Genomic DNA, 13,914 nt, shown 5'->3' on the forward strand with positions numbered 1-13,914 from the left:
TACAATAAAATTAAATAAAACTAACTAAATTAAATTAAATAAAAATAGAATATAAATTCTACGTGTTTTTAAGTCTCGAGTTTATTAACAGAAATATTGGTCATAACTTTTATCATTGAAATTATAATATGGTAATGATTAGATTCATTCGATTTAAGTGAATGATTAGCGAGTTAAACGAATTGCAAACGGCAAGAATATTGTAAATATTGTTTTAGTGTCATTTATAAAATACTGTGTAAATAAATACATTTAATAAAATGCTTGACTCTGAAAAGGAATGGTTTATCGAAGCTCCATGGGGAAGAATTTGTGGTAAGTATTTTAATTTTTTTTACGGATTGTAAACGTAACTTATATTCAAAACGAAACTTTTTTCCTGTCAATAGCCAGTCTTCTTCTTCTTCCTCGCGGCATTTTGCCACGGCTCATGGCAGCCTGGGGTCCGCTTGACAACGAATCCCAAGATTTGGCGTAGGCACTAGTTTTTACGAAAGTGACTGCCATATAACCTTCCAACCCAGAGGGTAAACTAGGCCTTGTTAGGATTAGTTCGGTTTCCTCACGATGTTTTCCTTCACCGAAAAGCGACTGGTAAATCTTAAATGATATTTCATACATAAGTTCCGTAAAAGTCATTGGTACGAGCTAGGGTTTGAACCGGCGACCTCCAGATTGCAAACAAGTTGCACACTCTTACCGCTAAGCCACCAGTGATTCAATGGCCAGTATCTAAGTTTAACTATAAATAAAGCTTATCTAAAACATTACAGATACTTTAATAATTCTGAGTCACTACAATTATTATGATTATGATACAACACGTCCTTCAAATCTTCGAGAAAAGAGCATACTCTCATCTTAAACGCCGGCAAAGCACTTACAACCCCTCTGGTGCTGCAGGTGTCTATGGGCGGCGGTAATCGCTTACCATGAGGTGATCCGTCTGCTCGTTTGCCTCCTCTATCATAAAAAAAAAAAACTGATAAAATAGGTTAAAGTCCAAGTAGGTGAGCCTACGAACCTCACAATACTGAAAAAGTTACATTTGTATTCTGCCTATCCATATCACCGCTCGTAGCTCACGATGGACCATTGCGGAGAGTGTACAAGGCACCCCATGGCTTCCGTCCATCAAAGTATCACGCGGGAACTATAGCCTAGTTCACAAACAATGATTAGGGGCTTGTGGAAGGTCATAAAAAGCCTGGTGATATAATATATATTTGCTACGCTAAAGCGTAGCAAATGGAAAGACAGAAACAAATGGAAACAGCTGGAGGAGGCTTTTACCCAGAAGGGGTCTACAGAAGAAAAATAAAAATTTATATTTATAAATATATATATCAAACGAAAAAATTCTCTGTGGAATAATGAAGCTCTAATAATAATAATAATAAAAATAATAATATATATTTGGGGACAATCTTATATACAAATCGTCCTAGCCCTGAACTATACTTGTACTATGGGTACGAGGCGACAATATACATTCATATATAGATAAATACATACTTATATACATAGAAAACACCCATGACTCAGGAACAAATACCGTTCAAACCCAGGACCATCGGCTTCATAGGCAGGGCCCACTAAGCCAGACAGGTCATCATGGTGTTTGTTGTATCATTTTGGATGTCTTCTAGAATTACATTCACAATTAATTTTATACATGCGGAATGTGGAATGACTTGCCTCCTGAGGTATTTCCTTTGTGCTACGACATGGGATTCTTCAAGAAGCGGGTATTTAGGGTCCTCAAGGGTCGGCAACGCTTAACTGGCTCCTATGGTGTTGCTTATGTCCATGGGCGACGATGACCGCTTCCCATCAGGCAGCTCATCTGCTTGTTTGCTGACTATACTAACATGTCAACCTTTCTATTGTACTTACAATGTAACAATTTTATTTTAAAATATTGTGTATAATGAGAATGTATCTTTCAAGTGACAAAGTTGCATATATTAACTCATAATAGATAGTTTTGATGTTTTCTTCAATGTCATTACTAACATTACTTATGTTTTTATTTTTAATTAAATATTATATTGTTAAAAGTCAAGTGTGGGTTAACCTTTTCCAGGCATAGAACGATTTATCGACCACATACATGTCAACATAATTTCATCCTTAGCAATCGGACTTAAAGGTTCAAATTAGAGTGGTCTTTCGAAAAATATGACTCGTTTCCAAATAGGGTAACCATATATTTCAAAACTTTAAACATAATTTTAATATGCTTTTGTTAATTTTGTGTGGTTCGGATTAAATAAAATATGTGATCATTCATCAACAATCTCTTTCCTGCCAAATTCTAGACTGGATTTTATTCCAGTTATCGACTATTGTTGTTACTTTGATCTTTGTTGTTTATTAATTTTAACAATAATGTTGCAGTTGTGGCATGGGGCTCCTGCTTCAACCCGCCTGTACTACTGGTACATGGAGCAGTGGACTCAGCAGCTAGCTGGAGGCCCATCATAGAGCGACTCCCTGACCGGTTCTACTACATTGGTAAGCAAACTATGTTGCAGTTGTCACCAGCCACACACACCGTCCCCCAAATGACGGCCAATTGACCTCCCCACCGGTCGGTGGGGAGGTCAATTGGCCGAAGCTGCCCCTCATACCCCCCTAAAGGTCTTCGCACACTATATCAATTCCACACCAACTCAACTCACTTTTGGTTCAGCTTAGTGGACGACGAGTGGACGACGCGTAGACCACCCGACAGTTACCTAAATGTTAAAATTGTACTGTAGGACATACAAGGTAAGGCTTTAATTTCAATATTTAATTTTGAGTCGAGTGGCTGTTGAGTTGTAATAGTGTGCTAAGACCTTTACGGGGGGTATCGAACGACGTCCAGTCCAGTTGCAGTTGTGGCACGGAGTGAGCACAATGGCCACTCCGATATATCTGTTGGCGACTGTACCCTACGTATAGTGTCAAATTCTTGGTTTTTGGAGTTTTATGGCCTGGATGCTTAGCCCTTTAAGACGAAAATAGAGGACTCGCGTGGAATCACCTTTTCATATAAACGTAGTCCTCATTTTTCTCACATTATTGAAAATATTTTGGCACAATTTGTTGTATATCAACCATAGTTATGCATCTACGTTCGATTTTTTTCGAATTTTTATTTATTATAAGAGTTAGGAGCGTTTAAAAATTTGTATGAAATCTGTTTTTCGCTTATAATTTATACAATAATCAAAAATGGAATAAAGTCACACGTAGGTGCATAACTATGGTTGATATATAACAAATTGTGTCAAAATATTTTACAATATACGCCACGCTGAATATCTAAAGTCGAGCTGCATTTTTTTTATAAATAAGGCCATAATTCAAGCTTTTCTTTACAGCCATGGAACTCCCAGGCAACGCCCACTCAGACTGGTTCCCGCCCGGCGTCATGATGTCGGCACACGACCTGGTGTACTCCATGGAGGTGGTCCGGAGACACTTCCGCTGGAAGACCTTCGGGTTCATGGGGCATTCACTCGGGACTCTTCTAGGTAAGAACTCCCCGGCAACGCCCACTTAGACTGGTTCCCGCTCATCAGCTAAAGGTTGTGGCGCCATCGCTCGAAACGATTCCGCCATACCTTTGGCCTTTGATCTATCATACTCTGTATCTCTAGGTATTTAAATAAAAGTAAACAAACAATTTGTACATTTTCGGGTAGTTTGGACCCGGGTACATCCTTAAACTACGTCCAAAAGAGAGGTATGGGCATTGTGAATGTCATCTCGCTTTGTGTGGTAGGGCACAGCACAGCGGATATCATTCCAGATCTAGAACGGAGCCCAACTGGGGAAGTACCTCCACCTTACGGAAAACCGCAGCCAAATAACACTAGACCCTACTCATAGTGTTGTGTTCCTGCAGGTGAGTAAGGTTGCCAGAGCTCAACGAGGGGGGGGGGGGGGGATAGGCTAGGGTCGGCAACGCGCATGTGACTCCTCTGGAGTTGCAGGCGTACATAGGCTACGGAGACTGCTTACCATCAGGCGGGCCGTATGCTTGTTTGCCACCGACGTAGTATATATATATATATATATATAGTTATAACATTTATTGGTTAACCAACCAAATACAAAACCGCCTGGATCTGTCACTGAACGACCTGACTTTATCCTACATTATTTGATCATGCAACGTTTTCATCTACCCTTAACTGGCTTAAGGACTTTTATTTAAATACCTAAAGATACAGAGTATAGATGGCACCACTTTTTATACTACTACCTTAAAATAAATCAAAATGGCATCGCTGCAGGACTGACATTGTAGATGTAGATGTAGTGTAGGGACGTCCGGCCGGAAGCAGGCGGGCTGTCGATCGCGTGTTGCGTTCATTCAGCCCAATTCCCTGAAGTTGGAGCTGCAGGTTACTGTCCCGGCGGCGGCATTCCCATACCAATCTCCTCAAATCTTCTTGTTTTTAGGACTGACATTAGTGTTGTTTACCCTGAATATACCGAAGGTAATTCATGAAATCGTCATCTTCATAAATAACTGTATACATTCATCTCCTCTTCTTCCTCCTGCCCTTATCCCACGTTATGTGGGGTCGGCACAACATGTTCTTCTCTTCCATTCTCCTCTATCTTTCGTCACCTCAGCACTCACTCCTTTCTTTCTCATATCCTCTTTCACACAATCCATCCATCGTGTTTTGGGTCCATCCGCTCTCCGTCCATCAACATTAATTCCTAACATTCTTTTTCCTATATGGCATTCATCCCTCCTCATTAAATGCCCATACCACGCTAACCTACCACTCCTTATCTTCTCCGCTACCGGTGCTACTTTCAAACTTCCCCTTATATACTCATTCTTAATCCGATCCTTTCTCGTCACTCCACACATCCATCTCAACATTCTCATTTCCGCTGCGTGCACTCTTCTTTCATCCGTCACTTTCGTCGCCCAGCATTCTGATCCAAACATTACAACAGGTCTCAGGATCGTCCTGTAGATTTTCCCCTTAAGTTTAAGGGGCATTCGTCGATCGCAAGTTGTTCCAGAGACCTGTCGCCATTTCATCCATCCCGCATTTATTCTATTTTTCGAGTCACGGTCGATGTTGCCGTCACTTTGGATCAATGACCCAAGGTACCGGAAACCGGAGCAGACTGATAAACCATCTAAGGCAATATGGGAAAAACTGGATAAACTGTAAACATTCATCTGTGTATTGTTTACCTGTCTTTGATGCTATTAGCGTTTTTTTTAAATGAATAAATGTGTGGTTACAGGTAAAGTGTACAACCTGTCGTACCCTGACAGGATGTCGTTCGTGGTGGATTTCGACCCCACACCGGCGTACGCTACCGTCCGACCAGACCAGTTTGCAGCATGGTAAGTTTTATCTCTTTCTCTCATATATAATAAGGTAATATAATAAGGTTTCAATATACATACGTATGCAAAAGCGGCTATAGTTATTAATATTTACAATACTAGTTGATGGAGGGTAGATTTAGTTTTTTTTTTCTGCCAACAAACTGTACTGCAGTTTGGCAGATTAGTAGTTTAAGGCTTTTTGTAATCTTCTTTTGATTCAAATAAATTAAAAAAAAAAGGGCCCACTGATTAACAGTCCTTCGGACAGGAACAAAATCTCCATGTACCAAAAAGTGTCCGACAAAAAACCATAAATAGGTGGCGCTACAATACTTAGAAAACTTGAGAAAAAAATCAGACAAACAATGTGATAGATAAAGACAAACGATTCTTAACGAGCTGAGGATTGTAGCCTGTTTATAAATAACGCCATTAGTATATTAAAAGCAAGGCTTTCATTTTATTTTATTTGACAGTTGGGGTCTTCAGCGTAGGGAGAAGCTCAAAAGCCACGAGGTGCAAGTAATTTTGACGTGTCAAATAGGTTTCCAGGCCACAGTTATTAAGTTACAGTTAACACTTTTTTTGACAGGTACCATTATTACTTCACGAGGTATTACCAGAAGTATCATATCTACAACTCGCCCAAGAAGAACGCTCCGAAATACACGAGAGAAAAGGTAAGGGATCAACGTTAAGTAAAGCTTTTGTTGCTTACGTCGTAACTCTCACGTTTTGTCTTCTGTATTCCATTCTTTTTAACCCCGCGACTCCCCGCTATCTCAAGAACCGTATCAGCTACCTCCGTTCTGTTAGGTGCTCCCAGAACTTGCTTCTTTCCGTACCATCATCCTCTTCTAAATTTTATAATAGGGTGAATCAACTTTTTTTGTTTTGTTATCCTGTCCCGTTGTCCAAGGGACAACAGTGGCACAGTTTGTTTTTAGAGATGTTGTATGCCGTTCTATTAACATGCTTAGTAGGGGGCCCATTATGGACATTGGTTATAACGACCACAAAAACGCAAGTTTAATTCATTTAAGTACCATAAAATCAGTATTTCAATGAACTTTTGTCCCCTGGACAACTAATCGTAACCATGGCAACGAGTGACGCTAAAAAGTTGATTCTCCCAATAATTCTTTCACGTTTTAAGCTATCCGACTATGGAATTCTCTGCCTATAGACTTATGGCGCGCTCAATGTCCTAATTATTTCAAGATACTCATTAAACTTCACTTTTTATCTGCTCCGTAATACTTTTATCTGCTTCCTTTTCCATACTTATAGCTGGCATTTACTTATATATATTATACACCGTGGGCTGTTTAAACCCGACCGATTTTAACCATAGCTTCCTAAGCTTAAATGGAGTAAAAAAAGTGGTACAACATGTAGTCCAAAAACGCATATTTTTTTTAGATAATCGCGATTTTAAGAATTTAACAAGTTGTATAATCTAAAGTTCCGTAATCTAAAGTATAACACACTCTAAGAATGTGACGTAACTAGGCGCACTTAAAACTTTTCTGCGCAGAAACACTAAAAACGTTATTGGCCAGTACCTATCCTAATTAAGTTTGGTGTCCAACTACAAAAAGTTTTTATAACAGACAGTATTTTGTATGTGATGAAGATATGATTTATCGCTGAGTGCCAGTGTAGTACTCGTATAATTGTAACAATATCTTTATCTTCTCTTTATCACAAAATACATGTATTGCCAGACTAGACTTAGGTTTTGTTTCTGGGTGAATCAACTTTTTTTGTTTTGTTATCCTGTCCCGTTGTCCAAGGGACAACAGTGGCACAGTTTGTTTGGAGAGACGTTGTATGCCGTTCTATTAACATGCTTAGTAGGGGGCCCATTATGGACATTGGTTATAACGACCACAAAAACGCAAGTTTGATACATTTAAGTACCATAAAATCAGTATTTCAATGAACTTTTGTCCCCTGGACAACTAATCGTAACCATGGCAACGAGTGACGCTAAAAAGTTGATTCTCCCTTCTGCGTTTTATCGCTAGAGTGCAAATTATGTGCTTACGCTAATAACTGGCCGGTAAATTTAACTTAACGTCGCTAAAATGTCAACGTCCAAAATTATTATTCAGACTGTCACGCAAGATTCATTTGCAAATATATTGTAATAAAAACAATCATTATGCCGCATTATCCTTCGGCTCATTTAGCGGATATCCATTTCATTTATGGATTTTGCAATGGAAACTTGTTGTTGAACCAGTTGCCGGAAACTTTTTTTATATATTAATTACCTACATTATTGACATTGACAGGCGCTGTCAATGCTGGAGCACAACCGCGGTCTGACGGGCGCCGTAGCGAGCATGGTGCTTGACAGAATCAGCGAGCCGGTGGGGGAGGGGCTCGTCAGGTGAGTTTGACAGCTGTCATAGTACATTACTATAGAGGCCGGGAAACGTATCTCAAAAAAATTGTAGTCAGTTTGTTTTGTGGCGACCTACTCGGCTCGCCACTGTACCAGCGGGGTACAACCTTACGCGCGTAAGTCCGAGCGTCAGCGCGATGCGCCACCGTAGTTGCTTAGCAACGAATATGCACAACAAATCACCGTACCAAGCTAACTGAAGCTAGTTGATGGTTGGATGCCAAGACATTGTGTCACAATTTGACGTTAAAAAACAAAAGAAGGTTGCCTTACAGTCCTAGGTGTGTAAGGCTGTATGAAATTCCTTTACATATCATCTTCACTCGTCGCACCTGATGTGTAGTATTTCTGGACCTAATTAATCGTAAGTCATGTCAACATTTCATAGCAAATTTGAGAAAAAAACATTTCACAGGTAGTGGTGGCTTTGGAACGAACTTAAGAGTTAAGAGGGACGTATACCGCGCGACCGTCCATACAAAAAGAAAAAACGCGACTGTCGAAAAATGTATTGCCAAAACAATTTACAACTAATATTACAAGTAGTTGAAAATAGTTCCGGTAATAATATTAGCTGAAAAATGTTGAGCATTAGAGTTTTCGTTCGTCGCGACATCTATTGCCAAATGCCAACTAGCAGTACTGCTAACGCTATTTGACGCTAGATGTCGACTACGAAGTAACTCGCGTTGAGGTAAAAAAACTGATGTATGGAGTTACCCTTTACTTATCCTCCTAAGAAATAATTTTTTTTGTACATATTCCAAAATCTATTTTGAACTTTTATTATGTAACTAAGGGTTCCAAATTCAAAAACAAAACAATTGCTTCTTGGTCTCAGGAGGTTAAATTTCTCTATGGTTTCTATGACAATGAGATTTTGAGGCTCTTTAAGCGTCTATCCACTTTCTTAACCATTTTTTTTTCCACAGATACATCTACGACCAGCGTACCAAAACCGTCATATTCCCGCCCAACACATCCGAACATCTACAAAAACTGTACACCAACCTGAAAACGCCCACACTCACAATAGTCGCCACAGAGTCTCTAGAGCGCGGCGCATACAAAGCGACCCCGTTCGCGCTTGACGAAACTTGTTACCCAAATAAAAATTATAGAGTAATCACGGTGGAGGGGAAACACGATGTTCATGTGATGCACCCGGAGAGGATGGCGGCGTTTGTTGAGCTGTTTTTAGTGTATGGAGTGGACGGGCTGGATAGGAAAGCTAAACTGTGATATATATTTTTTTTGTTTTTTTTTTTGTTTTGTTATACCCGGTGCCCGCGAGGAAACGGAAATATTTTAACAGTATATTCCTGGTCGTATTTAGAGACGAAAATGTCATATAAACTTTTTTTTTATTCGCCTAGTTTCAGTGTTAATACCAATAAAAAAAAAACGTTTTTTTATTGTGTTCTAGTGCATAACGCATTTTTGATGGCGGTGTCCCCACTATGGGACCTAGTATAGACGTCCTTATTGACAGATATCGAAGCGACAAGGAACACTTTGAATAGGGGAGAATCAACTTTTTAGCGTCACTCGTTGCCATGGTTACGATTAGTTGTCCAGGGGACAAAAGTTCATTGAAATACTGATTTTATGGTACTTAAATGTATCAAACTTGCGTTTTCGTAAAAACTAGTCTATAGACTAGTTTATAGACTAGTCTATAGACTAGTTTTTACGAAAAAAATGAACCAATACCAATTCATATTAATAAGTTTAATAACATACAAAATGTAAAAAAAAAAAATTTTTTTTGGCGGAATTCACTTAAATTTATTAATGATTTATTCCTTCTTATTTTTATTTATTTAAAATATGTTTACACGACATTACAGAAATCTAATCCGTCATGCAACGAAGATCAAACATATTAACAACAGCACATAAAAGAAGATACAATAACATTGTACACAAAATAAAACAATATTACATTAAACTCGAAAGCCTGGCATCCATCACCTCACATGACCTCAGGAATACGTGGTTAAATTTTTTCAGTTACCTCGCCTAATTTGTATTAGGTAGATACTTGAAGGAACAATATCTTATACCTTTAAACGAGCAATTCTTGTATATAAACATATTTCGGGGATCTCGGAAATAGCTCTAACGATTTCAATGAAATTTGCTATGTGAGGGTTTTCGGGGCGAAAAAATCTAACTAGGTCTTGTCTCTAGGAAAACGCGTATTTTTTATGTTTTCTGAGCATAGCTCGGTCTCCCGAATATTTACTGATTAAGAGGGAAGAATAAGAATAGCTTCGCGATCGTAGCGAAATAACGGTATTTTTTCTATGAAATTCTATTTCGGGAGAAAACTTTTTCCACTAACAAGGAAAGGTACCCAACTGTCCGGTTCCGATTTGATTTATATTTATATATGTTATAGAGTAGTCTAAAATAACAGACACGTATTTTTTTTAGCTGCCCAAACTCAACCTATTGGGAGAAATTGTCCTCCAAAGTACTAAAAAATTACTAAATCTTCTAACTCCTGTAGAAAGTGATGCTCAAGCAACTTGCTAGTTAATGGCTGGTTTGAGTATATGTTTGAGAGCAGGAAAAAATAATGAGCACGAAACTCATTTTTTTCTAAAAAAACGACATTTGAAGTTTTATAATATGTTATCGCTAAAGAGACACATAAAGACGGATGTTTTTTTAGGAAAACTTGAGTTTAAGCAGATATAACAAAACATGTTCTCATATTTTTTTCCTGCTCTGTATAATATATTATATATGTACACAGTATAGTGACTACTTAAAAAACACGAAACAAAATGATTTGATTTGGTCCCTAAGTTTTAATATTTTTATTGTTTTTTATGAAGATTTAAAAGGAAATAGAGCCAGACCAAGCTAAGTTGGCAGCGATTTTAACAGCCCAACCTGTTGCAAGTTTTAATAAAGCGTCATAGTTTAATAGGAGTTTAAAATAACACTTGCACAGGCTGGGCTGTCAAAATCGTTGCCAACTTAGCTTGGTCTGACTTTAGTGTATTATTTTTTATTTATTTAGAAAAAGTGAAAGTTATGGTCTTGCTATTTATTGTTGTGCTTGTAATATTAATAGATTAATTTTTAGAAAATATGTTTGTGGTAGGGACGGAAAGGTGTAGTTTTAGAAAAAAACCTGGCTAATTGGTACATTCCAAAGTAATCTACATTTAAATGAGCGTTTCTTAAAAAAAATCACTTTCATTAATTTTGTATTTTTTCATAAATTTTGTGTTTCTTCTACTCAGACTCACGAGTCCTTTCGATTCTGATGGGAATAAAAAAATGTCCCAAAGTTTTTTTCCTATTGTGTTACCATTTCCCCTTATACTTTGTATGGCGATGGTGGTAACAAAAAGGAAAGTTTAAAAAATGTATGGAAATTTTGGGATCCTTTCTCCCTATACGGGTGAAAAGGGACCATTTCCCCTTATACTTTGTATGGCGATGCTGGTAACAAAAAGGAAAGTTTAAAAAATGTATGGAAATTTTGGGATCCTTTCTCCCTATACGGGTGAAAAGGGACCATTTCCCCTTATACTTTGTATGGCGATGCTGGTAACAAAAAGGAAAGTTTGAAAAAGGTATGGAAATTTTAGGAACCTTTCTCCCTATACGGGTGAAAAGGGACCATTTCCCCTAATACTTTGTATGGCGATGGTGGTAACAAAAAGGAAAGTTTGAAAAAGGTATGGAAATTTTGGGAACCTTTCTCCCTATACGGGTGAAAAGGGACCATTTCCCCTTATACTTTGTATGGCGATGCTGGTAACAAAAAGGAAAGTTTGAAAAAGGTATGGAAATTTTAGGAACCTTTCTCCCTATACGGGTGAAAAGGGACCATTTCCCCTTATACTTTGTATGGCGATGGTGGTAACAAAAAGGAAAGTTTAAAAAATGTATGGAAATTTTAGGACACTTATTCTCCTATAAGGACGAAAAGGGCTCACGATCCTGACTAGAAATAACACAAGTGATGAAAAAGGTCACAAAAAAGTGTCAAAAAAAGAACCGCTCCAATATATGTACAGTCAGACTCAATTGTAGAATAAAACAACGCGTCCTATGCAGTAGATATTTACATTCTGTAAAAAATTAACAAAAATTGATGTATTTATATTTTATATAAGGTGCTATAGGTAAGAATAAGAATAAGAATAAGAATATTTTTTTTTTTAAACTTAAGTAAGTCACCTGTTGTATGTAGTTGTGACGTGTCCGAATAGACATTTGTTTTGTTTGTGTGTGTCTTTTAAACATGTATTGTCTATTCGAACACGTCACAACTACATACAACAGGTGACTTACTTAAGTTTTTTACCTATAACAAATTAAAGCCCGACCAGAAATATATGATCATTGTCAAGAGGGCGCTGTTATTTTCATGTATAGGGTGACAGTTCAGTTTAGTATGAAAAAATTTGTTCCAATGAAATTCCGCAATATGGGGCGTGATAATATGTATATCAGGCCAGGCTTTAGTTTCATAGTCTGTCTAGCAAAGTATGCCAGTAGCAATGTACAGCAAAGTGAAGTAGTGCAACACTCAAAAAACAGTATTGCGTTGGTATTGCGCTAAGAAAAGCAGCAATGTACATCTAACCAAAACATGTAACTAACATAACCTCAAATTTTACAAAAATTTACGATCAACGCGCGTGATTGTATATTGTAGGCACCTTGGCTTTGGTTAAGTTCATGCACAAGCTTATTTAATATATTGGTATTTGGTAACAGCAGAATTTTCCCTTGAAATAGCAAATTCAGAATGTAAACAAACATGATGGCTGTCATTCACTATACACATTCCACAGATAAAACACAGATGACACGCGATTTTGGAATTATTCGAAAACATTGTTGCTAACCCGCGATTATTCAAATTTGCCGCCTTTTGCTACTGACAAGATTTGTGACCAAGTATAGTTACCAATATTTAGGGCATGGGCTTTGAGGTTTCCAGTGAAAAAACACTGAAATTATGTCATTGGCATATTTGTATTATTTGTGGTGGAAGAAATACATTTATTACTTTGTTATCAAATATTTTTATTTTATATTTACTCTATCCTAACTACTTGTGTGCCGAAGGAAACTTTCCAAATTTGCGAAATTTTCCACATTCAATAGTTCCGGAAAATTCTTATTATTTTGTATGGGGATTGAAAGTTTCCGAAACATAAAATGGAAATTTATTATACTTCTGTGAATTTTTTAAGAAATTTCCGAGAAGTTTTCCTTTTTTTTGGAAACTTTCCGCAACCAGCACATCTGTAATCCTAACTAGACCAGGGACACTGCAGCGTTCGGGCATTCTCGGCTCCGTTCGGCTCAGCGTTGCTACGATCAATTATTAGGGTTGGCAAAGCATGTCGTTCCTTTGCGTGCATGACTTTAATTAGGGGCAAAGCATGTCGTTCTGACTTTAATTAGGACAACCCTAAATAGCCAAATGTGATAGTGTTATACATTAGAAAGGGAGAACATGATTCGTCCCTGAATCGCTGTCAAACTGCACCGAGTGCTGTTGCATGTTAAAACTGTAGATTATTTTACATGAGAAAAATTAAAAACGAAATCTCATATCATACAAAACTATACTCCGTCACATTTTTTGGGGAAAAAAAAAGTCAACGTAAATAATTTTGACCCAGTTATTTTGTGGCTGGCTATTAGACTTATCAACCGCAAATATGTCACATCGTATAAAAGGGCTACCAGTGTTGGGCGTAATCAATTTTTTTTGTAATTTTACCTACAAATTAGATTACATGTAGTTACAACTACTTGCAATTAAGATTACATTGTAATTTGTAAGCAAAAATACATTAATTTATAATCAAAATTACTCAATTATTCTTGATAGGCAAAGATGAGTAAAATTTAGTACTTATGTAAACAAAAGGACTTATTAATATATTTTTTTTCATACATTTACTTAACGTCATGCCATATAAATAAATAATAAAATGCTCGGGTGCTGCTTCATGAAACTGACCACCTGACAAAAACTTGATTTTTGCCCGAAAATGTCTGTGGTGCACAAAATCTTGTAAAACTAACATTCAGATCAACATAAAATTCATTCATTTTTTTAACTTTATTTAGGAAACAAAGATAATCGAAAACA

General features: G+C 37.4%; 1 protein-coding gene across 1 annotated transcript; it reads left to right on the forward strand.

The window, feature by feature from the left end:
- Positions 1 to 59: 59 nt before the first annotated feature.
- On the forward strand, positions 60 to 12,828 carry LOC133531401 (serine hydrolase-like protein). The gene is made up of 7 exons (XM_061869604.1): positions 60 to 315; positions 2,401 to 2,517; positions 3,372 to 3,524; positions 5,272 to 5,374; positions 5,952 to 6,039; positions 7,660 to 7,757; positions 8,705 to 12,828. The coding sequence occupies exons 1-7, from the start codon at positions 261 to 263 to the stop codon at positions 9,012 to 9,014; spliced, it is 924 nt and encodes a 307-aa protein (XP_061725588.1). The 5' UTR covers positions 60 to 260; the 3' UTR covers positions 9,015 to 12,828.
- The last annotated feature ends 1,086 nt before the right edge of the window (positions 12,829 to 13,914 follow it).

The sequence above is a fragment of the Cydia pomonella genome, chromosome 25 (genome assembly GCF_033807575.1).
Source record: "Cydia pomonella isolate Wapato2018A chromosome 25, ilCydPomo1, whole genome shotgun sequence".
NCBI lineage: Eukaryota > Metazoa > Arthropoda > Insecta > Lepidoptera > Tortricidae > Cydia > Cydia pomonella.

Excerpts from the sequence above, each read along its gene's own strand:
- LOC133531401 (XM_061869604.1), top strand. The coding sequence starts at position 261 with ATGCTTGACTCTGAAAAGGAATGGTTTATCGAAGCTCCATGGGGAAGA. Across the intron at positions 2,518-3,371 it reads TGACCGGTTCTACTACATTG|CCATGGAACTCCCAGGCAAC; the intron begins GTAAGCAAACTA and ends TTTTCTTTACAG. Across the intron at positions 6,040-7,659 it reads CGAAATACACGAGAGAAAAG|GCGCTGTCAATGCTGGAGCA; the intron begins GTAAGGGATCAA and ends TGACATTGACAG.